At 43.4% G+C, this 23,935-nt stretch overlaps 2 protein-coding genes across 6 annotated transcripts in view; one reads left to right on the top strand and one right to left on the bottom strand.

Annotated features, from left to right (window-relative positions):
• The first annotated feature begins 2,987 nt into the window (after window positions 1-2,987).
• si:dkeyp-92c9.2 (uncharacterized protein LOC571482 homolog) lies at window positions 2,988-5,522 on the top strand. Its single transcript, XM_041052797.1, has 2 exons — window positions 2,988-3,450; window positions 4,173-5,522. The coding sequence occupies exon 2, from the start codon at window positions 4,368-4,370 to the stop codon at window positions 5,358-5,360; it is 993 nt and encodes a 330-aa protein (XP_040908731.1). The 5' UTR covers window positions 2,988-3,450; window positions 4,173-4,367; the 3' UTR covers window positions 5,361-5,522.
• A 7,708-nt stretch (window positions 5,523-13,230) lies between these two features.
• Window positions 13,231-23,935, bottom strand: part of myo1g (myosin IG) — a 42,405-nt gene continuing 31,700 nt past the window's right edge. The window contains exons 22-26 of one of the 5 annotated variants that reach the window (XM_041052784.1): window positions 16,917-18,473; window positions 16,583-16,693; window positions 15,983-16,127; window positions 15,138-15,284; window positions 13,231-13,567 (exon numbers count right to left, since the gene is read on the bottom strand). In XM_041052784.1, coding sequence (XP_040908718.1) covers window positions 18,311-18,473 — 163 coding nt within the window. In that variant the 3' untranslated portion in view covers window positions 13,231-13,567; window positions 15,138-15,284; window positions 15,983-16,127; window positions 16,583-16,693; window positions 16,917-18,310. Of the gene's footprint in view, window positions 13,568-15,137; window positions 15,285-15,982; window positions 16,128-16,582; window positions 18,474-23,935 lie in introns of all 5 variants that reach the window. The other 4 variants (XM_041052785.1, XM_041052787.1, XM_041052788.1 and 1 more) reach the window with 4 other exon arrangements.

The raw sequence follows: 23,935 nt of genomic DNA, 5'->3' as shown, positions 1-23,935 counted from the left end.
GCAGTGGACAGCTGCTGGTTTGACAGCTTGTTTGAGAAGCTGCCAAACAAGCTTTCAGACACATTCTCCAAGGTTATATCAGTCAGATGAGTGGCTTCAGCCGCAAAACCTCTAATAAAGAAACTCTTGAGAGGTTCTTTGTTATGGCTGTTTTATCCAGTACTATGCTGCTGCATTCTGTATTTTTGCGGCTTAGCAAAAGAATATCTAATTAATCTTTTAAGGTTCAGTAATGTCTTTTTTTCTTCTCTTCTTGATGGGGGCACCTCAGTAAAACGCTGGATTGAGCACCTAAAGTCATATTCATAGCGTTTGACAGGTTTGAAGGCATCAACATCGTCCAATTCTTCTTCTTCTTCTTCTTTTTTTAATCTCTTTCGGTAAAAACCCAGAAATGTGCAAAGGGGCCGTAACAGATGTCTGGCACAGACAGAGCTGTCCCTTCATACACATATAGAGACAGTCTGTAATGTATCTGTGCAGTGTCACAGACTAATAGGGCTGTTTACACCTTTCGAGGGATGAGACAACGGTCCAGAGCTAAACTTACTGGGGTTGTTTATTTTTGGACGGGCCAGAGAAAAGACTACTCTAATTAACTAGCTTCTTGGAAGACAAGAAGAGACTTGATCAAGGGTTAAGTATTAGTGTCAGTCGGACTGTTTGTGGCCCACATTAGACTGGAATTTAATCATTTAAAATTGACTGCAGTTAGGGCGTTGTTATTGATATGTGGTGTACTAAACAAGTACTGAGCTCTTTTCAAGACAATGTGTTGGTGTTTCTCTTTTGATGTTATTTTTCTTTAGTTTGTGTTTAGAATAATGTTGAAAAATAAAATCCTTCACTCCTCTTTTCCTCCTGTAACTGCAGTCTGTCGACTTTTTGCTGTCTCATACTCACTACTAGTCTTCTTATCTCATCTGCCCATTATCATTTGTTTATTTTGTTTATTTTGTTTCTCTGGTTTCCAGCAATTTCCCATCTCCAGGGAATCCTCGAGAAGCAACGTTATCTCCTGTTTTCCCAGAAAAGCCTTTAGCCATCCATTGATGTCTTCAGAGTCTTTGGAATGGGGAATTCAAAAATTAAATCAGTTTCATGGAATTATCAAACAATAATCATCACTTTCTGATGTTGTATGAGCAGCTTACAAGTTGAAAATAAGTGTTTGGTTGTATAATATTGCCAATAAATCATTTGTTAATGCTTTATGGATCCATTATAAGCTATAAATAAGAACAACTTGCCAGGTTGTGACAATACTTTTGAAGGGTGTTTATCTTTCTATTTACTAATAATGCAGTTATAAATGTTCATGATGTATTGATGAACGCATGTCAAAGGATGGGTGGATTTCTCATTTTCTAATATGCCACAGAGTCTGTAGTTATAAATGTTAATAATCCATTAATAAAGGCTTTTTAATCCATCAAACATGCAGATGTAAGTGTTTATAATTTGTAAGTAAAAGTGATTTTTAACAACCTGACCTAATAGGCTATAACTGATCTATAAAACATTATTCATTGATTTAACAGTTGTTAATAAAACCATTGCCCATTGTCTTGCCCAAGACAACCTTGGTTTCGTAACACATAGGCTTAATGGTATGAACAGCACAAGGGCAAAGGGCAGGACCCTCAACAAGCTATGCAAGACTTGTGTAATTATAAAACATTGTGCTCATCAGTAAACTGAACAACTGTCACATTCAGTAATGGAGTCGAAGCCGAAGCTGCAACAGAAGAACCGATGGTCTCTTTGATATTTTATTGTCTGTTCTTTCAAACGCTGCACCTGATCCTCTTATACTCGCCAGCTCAGGCAGCTCCATGACCTACAATACAGGATGGACTCATGAAGACAGTTGCATAATAAGACCTGACCTGATGCCACGTGAGGGAGGCTTTCTCTCTCTAACCCACAGTAAACCCTCCCAGGTGTGGGGTTACTCACTGTCATTTCATCATGATCTGATGATATTTCATTTCAAATTGAAAAACCACCCTTTGTCCCACGGGGGGGTTTTCAGCTGATGGACGCAGAATCAGTCAACATGAGGGCAGAGGGGAGACGACACACGAGGTTCATTATGACAATGACTTTCAAGTCCTTATGGCTTCGTTGGCCCACATGCATCCTGCAGCATCGGCAGTTCATGTAGCTGAGAGCATTTATTAGAGCAGTTCTTTTACAGGTAAAGTGCGACTGTGCTCAGAGCTCATAGAAAGATTTGTGCAGATTTTAACTTATTAAACAACAAGTACTACTACTGCCACTGCAATCCTGCTACTACTACTACAACTACTACTACTACTACTACTACTACTACCAGTACCACCACAGATTCTTTTTGAAGACCCCTTATTTAGTTAGTTTTAAGGCTCACATAATTCAAATTTTATTTTTATATTAGCTATTATCAAGTTGTTAATTGTATTTTATTATTTATTGCCATTTGGCTATTATTTACCTGTTAAGTTTACTTTTGTTTGATAAATGTTTTTGTAGATGTAAATTAATATTTGCATTATTTTATTTTAAATATTTCTCCCTTTTATTTAATTAAATGTAATATGCAATTTCATTTCATATTTGTTATTTTTTATATACGTTCTTTTTAAAATGACAACTACTGCTTCTCTACCCATCACACATTACACCCAGCGGTAATGAGGTTAAGTAAACAGAGTCATCTTTTGCTTAAAGTTTACTGAAGTGTGTGTGTGTGTGTGTGTGTGTGTGTGTGTGTGTGTGTGTGTGTGTGTGTGTGTGTGTGTGTGTGTGTGTATTGTGTGTGTGTGTGTGAGGCAGCAGCTGATCACCCGTTAGGAGGAGTCTGTGTCGGTGGGAGGCGGTGTAATGAGCCGCTCTGTGCTCTCACTGGCTGCTCGGCGCTGGGAGCCCGTTCCGAGGTGCGACTGCCCGGACCGATCGCCGGTCAGTGCGCGGCTGAAGCTCTCAGTGTGCGGAGGTAACGGCACCGGGTCCGGGAGAAGTCAGGGGTGACTTTACGCACGGATCTGAGATGGAATGCATTGAAAGGACTCAGTCAGTGTGAAAAGTTGCATCTTGTTTCCGACCTCAGACATGGAGGCGCCAATGCAAAGACAATTAACCACAATAAAGTCGCTCATCAGTCTCGCCTGGGTCTGAGGTGCAGCGGAGGATGACACCTGCACCCCGCCTGGCGAGGACCGACGCGTTGTTCCAGACTTGGCATCTTTGAAGAGAAGGTCAAAGCTCCTGCGAGAGTGACTTCAGAGTCTCCAATTCTGCAGACGGATCATCACCCTGCTCGCTGTCTCCGCCGCTTACCGGCTGCGGCTGCAGAAACAGTGCATTTGTTGCGCTCCTGTGTATCTTTGCACCAGCGAGGACTGCGGCAAAAAACAAACAAACAAACAAACAATAGTAGTCTCGTACCCGAACATCTCGTACATACAGGTGAGCTACAGAGCAGACAGGAGGAGCCGATTAAATGTTAAGAATTAATTTATTTTTGTTCGTTTTTATCTTTCTGAACTAAACGGAAACTGTAATTTTTATCCAGGTAATATTTGTGCGCACTGTGCAATACATTCACCATCTTGGCTCGTGCATTAGGTCACTAAGAGAAAGCTGGCATCGCTTTTAATAGTTTTAAATCCGGGAGTCTTCACGGGGTTCACAGAATAGAAGCTCATAGATTAATTTTAGACTGTTGATTAGTCCACTTAAAATCCAGTTTTCCCCGTATGATCGGAACAAAATGTCTTAATCCAGACTCTCTGGCTGTTCGGTCATATATTTTATTATGTATCCTCTTGTTCCAGCAGATCGTTGAAGCCATATCAAGTTTTACAGTGAAATATCCTCTGCATGTTTTTGATGTCTTGTGCATGATTTGAAACACATTAATCCAAATGTCAATCTGATATTTTTGGGTTCTTCTGAAAGAATTTAGAATTTAAGATAAAGGTTTGTGGTTTTGAACGGTGTTTGTCTGCACAGCATAAGCTCATAGGGACTGCTGAGGCAGTGAGGCTTAAGAGGTTAATGACAACAGCAAGATGCACTTTACAGCATGTGGCCCAAATGTGTTTAAATGGGACTAGAGCCTATTGTTTGTGTTTAATTTACTGCCCAGTTGTTAAAGTTGTCTCTTCCCTTGTGTTTTAATGTTGCAGGTAATGTCTCTGCCACAGTCATTTAAACTGTGCATACCTCTCAGCTCACCTTGACATGTCTGCTCCTCTCACCTCTTCATGCTGTTTCCCTGTTGAGAGTTCACGCCCTCTGGATATCAAGAAATAAAACGGAAAAACAGCTTCCCCTCTCTGCAGCACCAGAACACAGTCTAATCTCTGGAGCTCTGACTCACCATGGGCACAGTACTATCACTGTCACCCGGCTCTCGCAAATCAGGCTACTATGACAACCGGCCGGGCTCGCTCAGCCACTACCCGAGCCTGAGCAGCCGCTCTCTCAACAGCCAGAAAGACCGCGGGCTGAAGAGGGGCCAGTCCATCTTCCTCCCGGCGCTCACGTGGAAGCGGCTGGTGGCCTCCACGAAGAAGAAGGGCAACTCCAAGAAAGGCTCCGGAGGTCCGGTGGCCCTCGGGGATCCTCTCAACAACAACAACAACATCAACATCTACCAAAAGGACCCTGTGCTGCACCTCAACCGCGAGAATGTGAAGAAGTCTCTGTCGTGTGCCAACCTGTCCAGCTACGAGGGCCCAGCAGGACTGGGTCTGGGGCTTGGCTATGGGCTGGGGATGGGTCAAGGGCACGGATATGGCTACAGCAAATCCCAGCAGCTCTCCTCTGTGAAGAAAGTCCCACAGGGCACGGTGACGTCGTCTCCGAAGCGTGTCATCGTCCAGGCCTCCACCAGCGAGCTCCTGCGCTGCCTGGGGGAGTTCTTGTGTTGTCGCTGCTACCGCCTGAAGCATCTGTCTCCGGCCGACCCGGTGCTCTGGCTGCGGGCTGTGGACCGCTCGCTGCTGCTGCAGGGCTGGCAGGACCAGGCCTTCGTCACGCCGGCCAACGTGGTCTTCGTCTACATGCTGTGCCGAGACGTAGTGGACGGCGACCTGGTGGCGTCGGAGCACGAGCTGCAGGCCATCCTGCTCACCTGCCTCTACCTGTCCTACTCCTACATGGGCAACGAGATCTCGTACCCACTCAAGCCCTTCCTGGTGGAGGCGGGTAAGGAGGCCTTCTGGGACCGCTGCCTCGCCATCATTGACGCCACCAGCTCCAAGATGCTGCGCATTAACGCAGACCCGCACTTTTTCACACAAGTATTCGCTGAACTGAAGAGTGAAGGCGGCTGCGGCCCTCAGGACTATAGTCGGGTGCTGGATCGGTGAGAGGAGGTCTCAGCGCCCGTCCTTGCTGACTGCATGCCTTTTTGTACACTCATGCACACATCTACTTGCACACAGACACACAAATTTGTCTCATGCACATCACCCTCCCCCTTTTTCTGCTCCTGCTGCTCTGCAGAAGCAACGAAGGCCTACAGACTGTTTTTTTTTATTCATTCCACTTGTGTTTATTGCCATCGTCTCTTCCATCCACAGACAGAAACTAGGAATTAAACGTTTTTCCCTCGAAGATCACCTCTGTTAATTGGCACACAAACAGAGGCTTACGTTTGCTTTTTTTCCCCCCCTGGAATATCCACCTGAGTTTACATGAACTGAGGAACCATTTGTTCCACCTGTCCTATCTGACCCCATGTGGCTGGTCTCAGTCGTCCCAGCTGCCCCTCTGGATCTGCACACCCAGGCATCCCAGCATCCTCACTTAACCTGTCCTATCATAATGTCATTCATCACTCAGTACGAACAAGACGGGAAGACGTCATCATCGCTCACGAAAAAAAAAAAAAAAAAACCCTTAAGGATTTTTCTCTGGTTGTATTCTGAACATCCGAGCGGACTCAAATAACATTTTCATCAGTGACAAACTAATCCACATAGGCCGAGTTCTTTTTCCTGGACGATACAAGGAGACATCTTGACATCCACCGCTGGTTAAGCCCCGAGTGCCAGCAGTGAAAAGTGACTCAGACTGATGGGAACAGCTGAGAGGTCCATGTCAGGTCCCACTGGTCCTGCTGTGCGCTGCGTAATCAGTAAAGCAAAACGAACAGGCAGTGTTTTGTGGAGCCTTTTGAGGGTTGTCTGGCCTGAGGGCACAGTTGCTGTTTTTTTTTTATCTTTACTGCTCAAACCTGCCAGTGGACTCCTCTGTGTTTATGTCTCATCCGATCTGAGGAGAGTCTCCTGGTGGAGCCAGAATATGGATTTAAACTTGGCATGTTTTGTGCAAGTGTATGCACAGCCGTGTGTGTGTGTGTGTTTATGTTTGCGTAGGCATTGTGCAGTGGACGGCAGCCAGGGTCATCAGCTGTTTACCCCATCCTTTGTTCCCTGCGTCTTGTTGACAGGGCACCCACAGCCGTGGTATTAATGAGATTAGCAGATTACTGCAGCCCCTCCCCGCTCTCAACCTCTGCCCCCCTCTTGTCCACTCGGCAGCCCTGCAGAGCCTCAGTGGCTAATCCGGGCCAGGCTGGACTGGGCTGGACTGGAAACACACACACACACAAACATACACAAACATACACAAACAAACACATTTAAATACCTTGTCGTGTGCGTTTTATTCTCCTCGGTGCAGGAATGAAAACGCTGTGTGACACACGTGTGCAGCTGAGGGTCTGAGGTGGAGGCCGTGAAGCTCTCTGAGAGCGATCCAGGCAGGAATGACAGATGAGTGCTGTTGTGGTTGAAGGGGTTTGTTGTCGTTGCTTCTGAATTTGTCCCACTTTCCCATCAGTCACCTGCGCATCCTCATCTGCCATCGAGAGGCTTTCGGGGACAGGGAGTTGTTTTCTCTCTTGTCCCTCCCTCAACTCTTGTCTCTAGATAAATTATTCCCTTGAATGAACCATTGGCATTTGTGCTTCAGTGGCTTTACTCTGCGTTTCCCATGTGTTTTTATGTTTGCGCATGTCAGAGGTGGGTCACAGATGAGCCTAAGGTTCATCGCTCTTACACTGAAAAATAAAATTCTTTTAAGAGCAGATCATATTAAATATATCTGCACCTGGATTTTATGTCCCTAGCCAGCCATCACCCAAGTTTACAGTTCATCTCTCAGTGCTGACTGCTCAGAAAATGCTTCCAGTCGCAGAAAGTGGACAGAAAAATAGCAGAAAAGCACAAATTAGCAGCTCAGTATGCACCAGAGCAGCTTTCAGTACATAAAAGGAAAATAAACATTTAAACTACAAAGGGTATCTGCTGCAAATTATATAACTGAATTTAAATTTTCATCTGAATTTTTGCATTTTAGATCATTTTCATCCTGTTTTTAATCTGAACAGACCCATTCAAAGATTTCTTTCAAGCCTCAAAACATGGAGGCTTGACATCCAGCACCAAACACATAGCCCACTACAGCATGTGGCTAAGCTTTAATCTAATTGTGCTCCGGCCTCTGGAGGTTTTGGTGCTCCGCCTCCTCCCTGCATGTGGTGGTCGTGTTTGTACACTATGCTGGGATGCGACGGTATATATTCACCCGCAAGGTCATATGATAAACAAGCATCCCATAAGATCTGACCTTTACGCACATGTGCATACACTCTCTGGTGCACTCTGGTGCACATAGTCTCCTTGGGTAATCCAGTCCTAATCCTCTCGCCCAATCAAACAGAGAGAGGGAGCCCGGGATGAAAACATGAGGAAATAAGTAAACGGTTCAGATTTGGTGTCACACTTCCCTTACGGTTTTGGCCCTGGGCTCAGCCTTCAAATCCTGCTCTGACAAACCAGAGCCGCAGGGACCGAGAGCTCGGCCATGCGGCCCGTTACAGCTCACCCGGGCTGGTTGGAGTCAAGCTTGCCTCCACGTCCGCCTGAGGGATCTCCACCAGTCAACCAGAGAGGAGCGAGCGAGGGCAGTGATTCACACTCAGAGAATCTAGAAGTGAAACGCTGCTGTCTTTCTGTCTGGAGCTTTGACTGGCAGCCATTTTGGGCCCCGTTGTTGCGGTCACTGCAGCTCTCTCTCTCTCTCTCTGTCCCGGCCTCGGTTTTAACAAGGACACTTGTGTCTTGACTCAAACCCCCTGCCCCCCTCCAAACCCATATCCACACACACTCAGCTGTTGTTCCCTGCCTCTTTCATTAGATTTGACACCCCACACCCGCCAGCCATTGTCAGGACGAGGAAGGGCAGAATGGGACTGTTTGTTGGCATCGGGTTGGTTGTGTTTGTGTGTGAATGCGGGTCAAAGTTAAGGGCAACATCTGCTTCCACCATCCGTCTCCTGTAGACATGGACGTTAATTAAATCAGAAGATACAGTACGGCATGTTCGAGCTTTGCTGATGTTAACTCGTGCACTGACATCAGTGGCAAACAAGGAATAATCTGCTGCAGGTTTCCTTTGCTTTAATGAAAAACAACTCCCGCTCACATTTGGCTCGTTCTTCATGCTCGTCAGCGGCACAGACACAGAGGAACCACGCTTATTCAAGTCCAATTCAGCATTAACGCAATTTGTCAATTCGGTCTTGACCAAAAAGGCAACTGTCCCCCTCTCTCCGTACCTTCTGTCCGGTCGTTCGTCGAGCTGAATCGTGTGGCTGTTGCTCCAATAGCTTCACGGAGCGGAGCGGCCTCAAAGCCAATTAACTTGCATCTCAGCTGGAGCTCTAATTCTGTTCATCCAATCAAACCCCTCAGCCTGATTCCCGAGCTCTTATATATAACTGACGGCAAACAGGCGCAATGCCTGTGACATCCCTGTGGATAATTTATGACTCTTGTTACGTAGAAACTGACTCCAGATATTTAAACAAGATTAAACATGGCATTTAGTGCAAACTGGACTTTACTCTGTGGATGGGACCTGCATCTGAGACAACTGGCAACTCTGCTTTACAGAATATTTCAGATGGGCCTTAGTCTGGCTCTGTTTTGGAGACTTCTGGGTTTGTGTGAACAATGTGATAAAGATTTTAAGGATAAGTGTGATGTTCTTCTATGTTTTTTTCTTACTGTCAACAAGTCTCCAAGCGGTACAGTGTTTTCTATTGTTGTACTTTCTGAGAAAAAAGACTTCAGCTGGACGTCGTACTTTTTTAGCAAACATGACTCAAACAGGAATAAATGGTGAATCTGTCGGGGACTATTTTCAGCTGAGGATGAATACACATTTGGTGCCCTGAGCATTTACAGCAGCAGGATAGCTTATGTAGCATTGACTCAAAAAAAAAAACACTACAGTGCCCACATTCATTGTAATGAAGGAACATGGCGTCCAGTGCAATGCTGTGGCTCAGTGACGTGTTTTTAATCATTTCTGGACTAAAATGAAGCTCGATGACACAAAGTCATAAGATATGTAAGACTGTCATTACACAAACAATACATCGTAGTAGATAAATTAATTGCTGGTTTTGGTGTTTTCATGGGATTTGTTGACAATAAGAGAAATATAAATATATATCACCAGATTTATCCTTTAAGTCGCCACAGCTCTGTGAGTTGTGTTAAGTTATTTCAGTGTGCTGCTGCTGCTGCTGCTGCTGTAGGTCAGTGTGAAATTTAAATTGCACACCTGATGACTGACGATGTAAATATGTGAGTGTGCAACAAAAAGACCTGTTAAGAATGAAAAAAATGAACAAAAAGAAATAGTCTTGCTGTGTAGTAGCATGCATGCCAGCCAGGTAGTTTAGACATTTTTGTTTGTCTTTATGTTTTTTTTTGTTTTGTTTTGTTTGTTTTTTTACCTATGCTTATGTTTGATTTTTATATGTGGTGTTTTAAATGAAAGATTATTTCTTTGGTAACTTAAAACTGGATCTCATTGGAGTGTTTCTTTGTAGGAAACATGGCGTCAACAGTATTAAAGTCTTTCATGACTGCAGGTGTAACTATCATCATCACAGTCGTCTGTCCATGTTTAGAAACAATAGAGATGAGAAAAATAATTGACGCTCACTTTCTCAAGCTTGGTCCTGAAATAGCAAAGCATGTGAATTCATATGACTTATTAGAGAATTATAGCTTAACATCCTTTATTTTATACTCAGCCTTCTCATTGCCTGACTTTATTTGTTACTTTGCTAAGTTATATGTGGTCAGTGGGATGTTTTTGAACCTGAGTTCAGCCTGTTTTCATAACGCAAGTGTCATTTACTGCAACAAGAATCTCTCTGCCCCCTCAGATTCACACAGAGTACAGTATACGTATAGAAACGATCAAGTTAGAGGCTATCAATAGCTTTTTTTCATCAGTACACCAGCTGGCGACACAAAGGCGGCCATTGTACATGTGGCGTTTGTTGCAGGCAGCTCCAGCTCAGCCTGTAGCTTTGCCTCTGATGCAAAGAAAAAATAATAAAACTATAGCTTCTTTCAGAAAGCTTTTCAAATTTCACGAATTCAGATTCAGCACATTTCACCTGTGTTGTGTCAACACTGGACAGATGTTAATACAGAGATAAATATATAACTGTCTAGTGTCCATCTCCTCACCCTCCACCGCTGCCCGGGTCCCCCTGAGTTTCCATGGTTACCCTCCTCAGCCATCATTGTAACTGTGGATGAAGCAGCACATCCCCTCGAGTGACTTTTGTAAAGCCACCGAAGTGTGCGCGCAGCTCTAAAAGTAAAATACTGTTGATGGGGAAAACTTGAACAAAAACAAATGTGACTGTTTCATTCTTTCATACTTTTTTTTGGTTTGTTTGTTTTGTTTCCTTTTTCATGATGATGATGTTTACTATGTTGATTATTTAATAAAGTATTGAGCTGAAATCCAAACCTCGTGTTTCTCTCTTTTCATACATATGCAGCTTTTCACACAGTTGCATCTGCAAGGCTCACACACTTAACCAAAACCGCCTTTGTTCTCTCCACATTACATGTGATATACTCTCCGCCTGGCAGTAAATTCATGTGGGACATAAAAAAGCTTAATGCACAGCTACACAATAGCCCTGCGCTGCAGATGGCCTTTTGGCTTCCTGGCAGCGGGGGCTGCGCACCATCTGAGCATGTCTCGGCAGTCAATCACCACCCTCTCTGCCACAACCACAGGTGGAAATACTGTGATGCAGCCTCCGCTCAGCAACACCCTCCACCCTGTGAGACGTGAAAATGTGTGAAGCCAAGAAACATGAAAGAACAGAAGTCGGTTCTGCAGAGTTCAGAGTGCTTTGTACGGTGAGCGAACGTGAGTTTAAAACGAGACACGAAGAGAGGAAAACAGGTTTTCAATGCAGATTTAGGAGCTTTGGTCAGCAGAGCGTCCGCCTCAGGCTGCCTTCCTCTGTCACTGTGTGTTATCACTGATCTACACTGTTCACATTCATACACATAAGCAGCATAAACAGCTGTGCTTTTCAGATGTGCTCATGTTTTTCCTGCACAGATTCATGTCATGATTTTCGGAACACGGTGTGAAATTAATCTATAATATAATTTATTATTATAAATGAATCTATAATAATAAATTATAATTCACTCCATGTATTTCTTGTTTCTTTGAAACATAATTTGCTATAGTACAACAAGCACGGCTCAAATGATCCAGTGATGCATTTTCTTATTCTCTGTGATTAAAATTGATTTCACTGCTTTTCTAATGAACTGTACTACTCTCAGATTTATGACAGATAGCTGACTGTAAGCTGTAGGTCACTAACAGAGGTGAAATGCATGCATCTATTAAAACACAGATAAAAGCAGTTGATGAGAAGTGGCAGATTCTGTTACCTTTGCACAGAGCCAGGCTAGCTGTTTCCCCCAGTTTCCACTCTTTATGCTAAGCTAAGCTAACCAGCTGCTAAATGTAGCTTCACAACTGACAATGAAAGTGATACTGACGAAATGTAATATGTGCATTTACAGCGCTGCTAATGTTCTGCACATGAACAGTCTCAGTAACCGTCCTTAGAAATGCAGCGCTGTTCCTGCGACAGATGTCTGCCATAAAACTAAGACTCAAAAATGACTTTTCAGTCAAAGCAGCTTACTTGTCGAGGCGTGATGCGTCTGTCTGGTCTCTGTCTGATGCTATTGGAAAATGATTATTTAAATGCCATTTATAATCTGTTCACAACGCTGGGCCGAGAGGGCAGCAGGGGAAAACCATATGCCGCTGGTCAGAGCTGGGGTCAGTGGACCGAGGCTGGGGACACCTCAGAGGGCAGAGAGGTGAAGGAGGTGAGGCCAGGATGCTTTGATAAAAAAAAAAGAGAGAGAGAGAGAGAGAGAAAAAAAAGAGGACAGATGAACTGAGATGAGGAGGAATCGCTGCAGATGGCTGCCACAGCCTGACAGAGTCCTTTCCAGCTTTCTCCTGTCCTCTGAGGACACAAATCACCCAGCTCCCTGCCTCCCAGTGTCACACTTCTATAGTGGTTCTGTGAGTTCCCAGTGGCTTTCTGAAAGCCTCGGCTGCTGTGCACTGGCTTTTATCAGCCCTCTGGGATCCAACATGCTCCAAAAACCTCCTCTGTCAATGCTGCCTATAGATGGTATCCAGAGACATTATCAATTCAATTCAAGCTGTGTTTTTTAAAAGTAGTAACGCTTTTCTAGTTCAAGCTCACCACAAATTACTGCTTATGCCAGCTTTGAATAAAAAAATAAATAAATAAAAAAAAAACTCACTGATGAGGCGTAGCTCTGAAACCATCCATTGAATTTGGAGAAGTTTATGCAGTGGCTTACTTGTCATCTAAAACCCTCATGCTGAGTATGAGAATGTAAGCTAAGCAGCTAAACAGGATTATGTTAGAATGAAATAACAGCCCAATTTTATATTTTTTTTCTTATACTTAAAATCTACACTGCAATACAAGAACTCTGCTGGTTTCTACACAGATCAACTGGTGAGGATGGTGCTTGCCTGGACATGCTGCTTTAGCCTCAGGATTTAAGCACAATATCATGAATGTCATCAAGCTAAAGTAAGGTATTAAAAGATCTGTTGTCATTTCAGCTGGCAGACTCAACAGTTGCTGGATAGAAATGAGAAGCCTGCTTTTGACACTCTATGTCTGAAATCAAGGACCCATTGTTTCAAAAACCGCTTTGAATTTCAATGATTAATCTGCCCCATTATCTTTGTAAACTGCAAGAGGAGAGGAGCTTAGCAAACAGTCAATTCACAAACCACAACATCCGCCATTGTGACCTACATATGCATTTTTTTAAAAATATAAATTTAATCACTTCAGAGTCTGGAACAGTTTCAGCCATAAAAGTTAAGAATAAAAGATTCCCCATCACAATGCTGAGGGAAATAAAGATCCTGCACTGCAGCTGAGCTTTAAAGGGAATAAGATCATTTGATATCAGGGTCAGTTTCCACCGCAAGATTCTTTACAGACCCTGGTACAGTTTGGGACCTTGGAGAGCAGTCGCTTGCTGGCACGTCCCGGCTGAGGGAACAGATGGTTCAATCAGCCATGCACCCATAAGTAGTGGGTGAAGGACGACGCCAGAGGGGACTCCAGACGATCCTGCAGGGACCTCAGATCCTGTGAAGAGCAATCAGAGGTCCCATTAAAGCTTCACAACGTGGGAAAAACCAGGAGGAAATCTTACATATAACAGTGGTGGAAAGTGTTAGAATATTTAATCAAAGGCTGTGCTGAAGTAAAATTCAGAAGTACTTTTGTTCCACTTTTAGTTACATCATGTTTCAGATTAAAGTTTTACTCAAAGAACATATGACAAGTAATAAATAATAAATAAAATGTGACACTGTCATAGATTTAAGTAAATAAGCATGCTCATTCAGTAGTGAAATTAGCAGATAAACGGATTTAGCTACGGGAATAGAAGTTTAGTCTTTACTCCCTTACTTCTCCAAGAAAAAAAAAATGAAATGCTACCTGGCACAAAAAACATATATTGTTGGAAAATGTTGGTTTGTTTTGTCTTTGTTCTCTTCCCGTCTTCACTGTTAACTTTGAGCAGACTCTAGCTGTTTCACCGTTTCCAGTCTGTTTTGCTAAGCCAAACAAACTGTTTCCGGGTTCTAGCTTCATATTTAACGTTATTTAACTATCGTTCTGGTTTCTCAAATATTTCCTGATTAGTAAGCATTCAGACTGATGGCATGTTGATTCAGAGTGAGCCAAAGCAAAAGCCAATCTCCCCCCTCATGTTACTGTAATCTCCAGCATGTGACCTCCCCTCGGGCTTGATGACGGAGAGATGCTGGAAAAACCTGCAGCGCTCACCAAACCAGTGGCCGGTCTGCCCTGAGAGGATTTAGAGGGAAAAACACAGCAGCTCTGGGACACATATTTTATTCCCACTGGTAAATCCTCTCCAACTCATTACCAAATCCTCACTGCAGGGCTCCTAATCTCTAAAGGGAGGCGGACCAGGTGCCAGTCTTTTTGTAATGGAATTGCACAGTGATTTAAGTGATTGCATCAACAATTGCCAGTCCTGATAAATTAGATTAGAAGTAGAAGAATCCTATTTGTACAGCGCTGCGAGAAGAAACCAAGAAACTTCATCAGAATCCGAAACAAACGTTCGGATGAAAACCTATTAGAATTGATTTACATGCACCCACATCCTAACGACTTGATTGATTGCAATATTGTGTTTATGTCTGCTTGTCGGGATGGAAATGCAAGTGTTCTTTTCATTCACAGCGAGCAGGGATGTGATTGGAGCTGTCAGGGAAGAAAATGATTGGAGAAATCATGTGGAAGACAACCCTGGCAGCAGCGGTGGTTGCGACAGTGATGAGGAAACAATTGGGGAAAATAATTATTGCACTTGTGTGGATGGAAAAGCTGCTTTAAAACCAAACCCACGGCAGTTTGTTGGGGAAAAAGCAGGATGAATAAATCTGCTGCGCCTGTGAAAAAGATGCTGCTTTGGTGGATCAAAACGTCCTCGTTTTGATCCGATGATTAACTGTTTATCAGTTCATTAACATGTGTGTGTATGTTTAAAACACACACACAAAACACTATTAAGAATCAGTGATGGAGAGGATGTGCTTCAGTTTGCATTTTCAAAGGCTGCTCTCACACTTAATTTCTAAATCAAAGCTTTTATGTCGATGATTAAAGGATTACGCACCAATAAATTCAGCGTGTATGCTGTAATCTTCATTTCTGATTGAATATGATGGGCTGACATACAGGATCAGCAAGTCCTCTGATTGGTGGAGCTGTAACTGGGAGGAGAGCTGTGGTTTCCAGTCTATCGTTGAGCAGCCGATGGTCTCTGCAGAGGAGGGACAACAGATTAAGACAGAGAATCTGGAGCAGAAACTCAGATCTGCCACAGTAACAGATATCCGTCCGAGGCTGAAGCTGAGACGTTGTTTGTGGCATTTCAATAAACAAATCTCGGTCATTTGCTTGAGCACGAGTTCCCTCTGCAGCTGCAGCGAGCGTTCGAATTTTCTCATTTTCTTAGAGGCTGAGCCAACTGTGCCAGAAAGATGTGACCAAATCAGACTTTAAATTAGATCCACAATTAACTTTGTTTTGTCACTAAACACAGTTTGTTGTCAAATTAGGTCAAGAGAGCACAGGTCTGAGATGTTGTTTGTGTCAGATGTTAATTTGCACCGTACTCTGACTAATGAGACCTCAAAATAACTAAGCACACCAAAAGTGCTGGGAAACGAATGTGTCGCTGCACAGCTGCTGACTTAGGTCACCTACTTAATAAACCCTGAAGGCAAATAAACATCGTGGGTAAGGCTGTGCACTGTACACAGACATGAGCAGAAGCACTTCTGTCTCGGTTAGAAGTGATGAAGAAAAGTGCAGCGAAGTGGTTTTAGTGATTCTGACCAACTTATGAATTAACACAATTCTAGATTAATGCATGACATAAAACATTTATCATCATTCTACCATTTCAGAGTGAAGGACACACTAACACGATATGTCTTACTGCTCTAAAAACAGTACCTGTTCAGCAGACAGACACCATCAGAGACCAGCTGGTGATCAACTAAACAGAGGTGATCTGACACTGTAGACGAAGTGGACAAAAACTTCAAGCTTTGAAGACTCAGAGTGGATGAACATGAACTTGTGTCCAATGCTGAAACACCTGAAAGTTCATCAGAAACAAATATTTTCTGTGGTGACAGAACAAAATGCATAAAAATGCATAAAACTACACAACAAAGACACAAAACGGGACCAAAGCACACAAAGACGGATAAATATCCACATTTGCAGAGAAGTATATTCACAGGCTACAGTCTCATTACATGTATATTTGTTTTCGCAGTCGTGGTTATTTTAAGTTGAGGAGTGTTGATTAAAGAGGTGTGGGGCTGTTCACAAGTGTTAAAGTGACTGCCATAGGTGTGAAGGTCCTGCACACAAACACAGCTCAGTGCTGATTTTTAGTCTTTTAGTCTTTCAGAGTGAAATTCATGCTGAGGATTTTGCTGCGTGTGGAGTAAATTACAATGCAGATACAATACAGTACATTCTGTTTCCCCATTATGCAAATCCCACTCATCAAAAATGAATACACAAACATGAGGACACACTCACAGAGTATTACGGAGCAGCGAGATTTGGGGAATCGCAGCAGGGAGTATATCAGGAAGGGGAAAGCCAAGTCACAGCGAGGGCAGGCTGTCACTGAGTCGCACTAACAGGTCACTGTGGAGAGAGACGGGATGAGAACTGGCAGCAAATGACAGAATTAAGCTCTCAGACTAAACCTTTAAGTGAGATATGAGGAGTTTCAGGCCAAACTGAAACATCAACCATTTAGAAAATTATGTTTCTGACACTTTGGCAGTTCAGTAACTAGATTTAAAGCTCTGGTAATACATATTAGTGAACATATTTAAAGTAAACCTTTCAAGCCTTAACCACCTACTTTATACATCAGAGTCTGTTTCTGGGTCTTGTGGAGGACTACCTGCTACTGCAGAGGAGTTGTGTGAGGCCCTCTGAGGCTCCAGAGGAAGCTGCCTGAAGTCTGATAAACTGTTCCGGTTCATACACCAGTGAAACTGAAAAACGACAGCGAGAGGTTCTGAACTTCCTTAGAAATCCTCTGCATCCATGTGTTTATCTGCCCAGCTGATCTGATCCAGAGGAGACCAAACGGACGAGACAGGAAATAGCTCTTGCGTGACAGAGTCCAGTTTTCTCTTGACAGTGTGCGTAATTGCTGCTGCTCAGAGGACAGTTTGGATTGAAAATCTTTACGTGCGTCACTTCCTGCAGGGTGGAGGAGTGTCCACGCAAACATCAGAATCAAAACACTTACACTGTAAATCAACTGAATCAAAAAACATCAAAAACAGAACACTGAAAGGGTCCTGACCTCTTCCATTCATACTCTCATGTCTTTAGTCATCTTTTAAAGTCGTGAACACATTTAAAAGACAATATTTTGATCCCTGCATAATGCAGACTATAGCTACAGAGCAGTCTGTTCATGTGGCAAAGCGTTAGGGAGAAATTAACACACAGAGAACTCGCTTAAGTAAATCCTGAATAAATTATTTTCTTCCACCGTCTTGTTTTTCTTTCTTCTTTTTATTATTACATGGAATAATTGCCCTTGTCTGCCTTTTGTAGGCTGCAACATTAGATAACGCACAAAAAAAAGTCTTTGGTTTTGCAACAGTTCTACTAAATGTACAAAAATATATTTGGAAGAATTTGTCTTGATTGTATTTATGCATTGGGACGTACAATTTGTCATTAAAAAAGTGCATTTATTTATGTTTTTGTTCGTTCTTGACTTCAAAAAATAACTTCAAATATCTTATATAACAGTAAAACATAAACAAAAAAAAGGAAGATAAAAGACATTCAGACAGTCTCATACAAGTATGTATTGCAGCTGTGTCCTAAATCTTTACACTGGCACGAAAACCTCCTAATGTCCCCAATTTGCCCCCAAAACTATTTGGCATTGTCCGGTGGACATTGTCCTCCTTCAGCTCAGGATTAAGAAAGCAGATTCTGCCAGCTCTGCTCTGTGTTAATACTTTAAAACCTTTGTGAAAGTATAATTTTAAAAAAATCCTTGTTGAGTAAACATGATTATCAAGACAAAGTCCTGCCCGTCAGATGAGACAGATGTAGATTTACATTCCTGTCTTTGTTGTTTATATGAAGCTCATTGATATTTTGACCAATTCAGATTTGGATCTGTGGCTCTGCTGAGGACACACGTCCCCAGACACAGAGCTCCAGTGGTGTCCAGGTCCAGGTCTGTGAGGTCAGTCTGTAGGTAGTTTGGTTGGATGGGCTCTTTTAGTTGCCAGGGACCAGCAGGATGAAACCGTCTCGACTCTTCTTGAAATCTGCATTAGCCTGGCCGGGTTTGGTCTCCACGGTGACGCTCTTGGGTTTTCCTCGCATGTGAAGCTGCACGGCTGAACCACAAACCTTCACGGGAAAGTGGACTTTTCTTACACTGGAAAACAAAAAGACAAACACACATTTCTGTATTATTACACTTGTGAGGCTGACACTGAATTCGAAGCCCAGGACGGTGAGTTTGAGATATGGCACAGATCCCAGCCACTGAGATATTTGTTCCTCACCATTGTCAATAAATGCAACACAAATACCACAGCAGTGGGAGTGTTGCTGATCACTTCACACTGGTCATATCCAGAGTTCAGGTGCACCCAGTCTTCCTGCTGACAGCTGGGAAGAGGAAGTGTGCCTGCTCGACTGCCCGTGTGCAGCACAGTCAGCTGAAGATGATCCACTGGGAAGCTGCTGCTTCCTCTCGGCCCTCGGGGATCCTGCAGCCTCAGCCCGGCCGCAGTGACCCCACTGCTCCGCCAAACACAAGCTGGTCCGGCACATGGCTCAGTCTCCACCGCGCTCATACAAAGAGCCTTATACTGTTTCCACCTACGTCACGGTCGGAGGCTTGGGAGACTCTGAGCGTACGGTTGATATTCCTGCTTGTGAGGACATTCCTGTCATGAATGTCCTCAGACTGGGTTGTCGTTGAATGCGCTTTGTTTGAACCAAACTTGAAGGCATTAAAAAGCAGATGCAGAACAATATTTGCCAAACAGCTATTTGTGGATGCCTCAGAATGTTGGTAATGCGACTGAGAAGCAGGCCTGGCTCACACATATAGGCCAACTTGGCAACTGTGGGACTACCTTGGCAGGAGCGACGTAACGCATCGTTTCAAGCTGTTAGCGTCCTGCTATCTGCACACTGAGTGGACCTCTTCAAAAACACGGCTGACGACGTTTGGAAAGATGAACTTAATTTATGCAGATTACATAATTTTAGCTGTTACGCAACAGTGCTGGCGATCTGGTTTGCACACACCAGGTGGGTGCATCAGACAGACGAAAATAAGAAATAAAAACAGACACAAATCTGAGAATAGAAAAACACCCCAGACAGACCACACTCCAAATATGTACTGAACACAGACTGTACAATTATAGTGCCCAGTAATAAATATTAGCATATTAGTTATGCAAGTCACATGTGTGTTGTTGTACATGAAAGAGAGGCAGTGTATTAGAGTCTGAGTCAGTGAAATGGACTATGTGAGTATTGAATGTACTCTGTATGCAGAATAATGTTCCATTGCAGCTCTGGATGAACAGAGGCTTTGAGCGTCGTGTCCATTAGCACTTAATTAAAACAGCTATTGGAGTTTGAAAGTCACCTCTGATGGAACTAAGCTAACATTTTTTCCTCTGTTTCCAGTGTTTGTGCTAAGGCTTAACACAGCACGGAGCTAACTCTGCTCTGAACATATAAAGACGAAACTGATATTAGGAGCTGCGCTTTTTTTTTCGTAATGTGTTGTTACTTTTGACTGAAGATAGCTTTACACCCTGATTCCAGTCTTTGACCCAACATGCGACAGAGAAATCCCTGAACCCGAAGCACAGACATGAAACTGCTGATCTTCTCATTTTACTAATAAAGTCCTGTCACTTGTTCTGCACACGTCTAAAACTGACGTAACCTAAAACACTCTCAATCTGCCTATCAGGTGGGATAAATAACCATTCTCTTGCAGACTTATCAAAATATGAGAAGATCAGTCTGTAGGAAGCCGAGGTTTAAAATTCAGAACAGCATTTGTCAGTCACCTGATACTGTCACACTATTTGCTTTCCTAGTGCTAAAAGGATCTGAACTCAGCCACTGCACGTTTCCAAAGCTGTGCTGCTCTTCATCGAACTGTAGGTCACTCCGACAGGTGTGGCCTTGCTCTCTTTTCTTTTTTTTTTTTTTTCCACAGTCCCACTTGGCTCCTCATCAACCCCAAACCCTGCTTTGCTGAACCCGCTAAAACCAGCTGTCCTGCCCTGCTGGGGCAGCGACAAACCCGACACAGAAACCCACTGACCTCCACAGGACTGTGATTTGGATGAGATCACCATCATGCTGGCTACCACGAGTGAAACCCAACACCGGCGGAGTGTGCTGAGAAAAGCCTCGGGCTGGGCCTTAGGACAGTGGATGTGAGGCTGTGAAGGGCTGCGGCGCAGAAATGTGCAGGTTTCTGCTGCGGAAACAGGAAACTGGAGAGTGTGGAGGCTGAGATTAAACACGACTAAATATGACTGTCACTCCTCATGTGAAGGTTTCTGTTCAAACACAGCTGGGTTATAAACAAGAGCCTATTATCATTATTATTATTATTATTATTGTTGTTGTTGTTGTTGTTGTTATTACAGGACCACAAGACCGCAACAGAATTCCACCGATTCTTAATGATCAAGTTATAGAAACTGTATGTGACAGATGTCTTCATTCCCCAACAAACAAACTACTGAAGGAAATTCAATATGGGATTCAAAAGCATTCAGAATCAATGAGTGGATTTGGAACTGAAAACCAACAGGCTGCCCTTTGTTCAAATCTTTAAAATGACTATGACTCATCTCTGCTTTTTTCCTGACAAGCTACCTCATAAATAAAGGTGGGGGTAGCATGAAGCTGCCAAGTGCTGCCAAACCTCTCAGGGAGGAGGCTGCTGTGGAGGGTTGGATGCACAAATTTTGTGTTTGACAGCGGATGCTGTGGTCTGAATCCCATCTCCAACCAACAATCAACCTGTTTCCTTCAACCATGACCACAATCTTTCCTTAACCTTAACCAAGTAGTTTCAGTTGCCTAAACGTAACCCTACCATAACATTAGAGGTGCCTCACACAAATCCTTGCTCTGAAAAGCACTGAAAAATGCTGTGTTTTGTCGTTTAGGAGCAGGGACCTGTCGACAAATGTGTGTGATCTTTCCTCCGCAGTTTTGTCATTTAGCTGTGACTTTTCTGGGTCAAACCTCAATCGACCTGTGAAGCAGGATTCTTTTATTCCCTTTGGAGATTTTAAACCTTTATTGTCAGATGTCTGTGGTAATTGTTACTTAATGACTTAAAAATGGCTTGCAAAAAACAATGTTCTGTTCTCAGGTGTATCTTAAAAACATAATCTTCAACTGGCTAGTTGGCTAGAGTGGTGAGGGATGTGGACAGGTTTTTTTTACCAGTCTTTATTAGCAACCAGACTATTTCAGACTCCATTATTATGAGAATAACAGCTTCTATATGAGAATTTACTCTATTTAAATTAATCTCCCTGGGCGTAGTGTAGGTTCAGAATGGCCTCCATGGGGATAACAGAGTTAGCAAACCACTTGTTCTGACATCTTTTCTGACGGTGTGTGTGTGGTCTGTGTGTGTTTCTGTGCCCATACTGGGATTCAGTATGTAAACATGGCCCACAGTCTGCTGTCTGCCAACCAATCCTCATGCTGCAGTCAAATAATTTATTGCTGTGGAAACGAAGCTGCCGACAGAACTGGGGCGCAGCAGCGGCAGCTCCTGGAGGACCACCCCCTACCCACCCACCCATCCACCTTCCACTGCTCCCCTCTTCATCTCATCCTCCTTTTTCTGCCTTCAAACAGTCCTCCTCCTCCTCCTCCTCCATCTTTCCTCCCTGTCGTCCCCACTATGATGCAGGATGCTGCTAATCCGATGTGAGTACATGCCTCTGGTGTCTCCATTATGGAGAGCTACGGACCATTTTACTTGCCGCCGAGCTGTATGTGTGGTGAGGCATAGCCAGTGAGCCTGATGCTACACTGTGTTACTGATGCTGTTTGTCCCATTGTGGGAAAATTAGATCAACTCTAGGCCTATGTAGAAGTCACTCCCAGGGAATAATGTGCCATCTCAGATAAAAGTTGTTACTACTGACAAAGCAGTTTTCTCACAAACAACCAAATATCATAGTCACTCGCTGTTTCCTCCTGTTTCCAGTCTTGATGCTAAGCTAGGCTAGCTGGCTGATGGTTCATATTCACTACAGACATGACAGTGATATCAATCTGCTAATCTAACTCTCAGCAAGATGGTGAATAAGCATATTTCCCAAATCTCAAATTATTTCTTTAAACAGCTCAGATTCACGTCTTATTCAGTGGCAATTTGTTCAAATGAAATGAACTGACTGTAAATTACAACAAGATCAGTCCAAATCACCTCACGTGTTATAAAACTAAAGCAAACTAACAGTGAAGCCATACGAATTTAGTCAAATCACTGATGTCAGGTATAAATATTTTATCTCCTCCTAGACTGTCCCAGACAAGAAGTCGGGATCATTTTCTCAAACCATAGAGGAACATATAAGAACGACAAAATGCAATATTTTCGCAACAACAGTATAATGATGACACGAAGGAGAAATATTTTCACTCTCAGAAGTGAGCTCTTTGTGGCAGAGGGCTGTCGGATTAGTTAACAAGCAGAGAAGTGATGAACGTCTGCTCCTAATGATCCCACACACCCCAGACAACAAGATCAAACTGTCAAAACACACAAACTCTCGCATGCACTGACAAACTCTCACTTTCTGTTTACACACACGCACACACACACACCCTCCAGGTAACACTTTGGGTGTCTGAAGAAACAGAAACTGTAAAGGAAACTACAGTTTTGAAAACTGTTAATGAAAAACATCTTTAAAATCTGACATCAGGTTCAGGTCTTCACTGTGTGAAAGGTCAGAGAGGTGGTGCTCGTCACTGCACCACCTTTTCTTTGCCTCAGCGATTCTTCAGCACCTCCGACCTTCATCTAACTCACCCAGTCACTCTCTTCTCCATCAGTGTCACCGGGTTCAGGTGTAATTGAGACTCAGGTGGGGATCAGATGGTGGAGGTGTCCAAAGACTGACAGGACCAGAGCAACATCTGAGCCAGGTCTGGATTTTTGGAGCAGATATCAGAACCGAACAGAGGACAGATTGACAAACAGGAGACGAAACGGAGGAGTGGTAAAGGTCTGATGGGTCCCTGACAAGTCTACAGGTGCGTTCAGACAGGAAGCAAAGTGTTTTGCGTGACAGACGACTGGACCGTTTGTGTTTACTCGCCCCAAACAGCCAATTTACCAGCTGAATAGACCTTAGCTGAAAGGTAGCCGCCAGCAGAGGGAGTGGGCCTGTGTGTTTACGTTCCGCTCAGACTCAGACTCACCAGAAACATCGGTTCTTTCTGTTATTTCTCTCCAGAAACACACTTATCACAAGATCAATACCACTCTCATGTTTGTGCATTAAATATGGAAGAAAGGGAGCTACAGGTTTGTATGAGACGGCTTCCTCTCATAATCCAGTTTTGTTTTATTTTTGTTTTTTTTAAAGGGATAGTTTGACATTTTGGGAAATATGCTTATTTGCTTTCTGGTGGAGTTATCAAATCTGTCCTTTCAATATAAGGCAGTATTTCAAAAAATGTCAAACTAATCCCTAAAAAATAAAAAGGTTTAGAAGAGGAGGCCATCACATGCTCACCTGTAGCTGTCCATCCATCAGAGCCACAGCACCACACCCCCTCGTCAGCACAACCCTGCAATTTCCCCCTGCAATC

The sequence above is a fragment of the Toxotes jaculatrix genome, chromosome 13, assembly GCF_017976425.1.
Source record: "Toxotes jaculatrix isolate fToxJac2 chromosome 13, fToxJac2.pri, whole genome shotgun sequence".
NCBI classification, from domain to species: Eukaryota; Metazoa; Chordata; class Actinopteri; family Toxotidae; genus Toxotes; species Toxotes jaculatrix.
This window is presented reverse-complemented; position numbering and strand designations above follow the sequence as displayed.

Excerpts from the sequence above, each read along its gene's own strand:
- si:dkeyp-92c9.2 (XM_041052797.1), top strand. The coding sequence starts at position 4,368 with ATGGGCACAGTACTATCACTGTCACCCGGCTCTCGCAAATCAGGCTAC.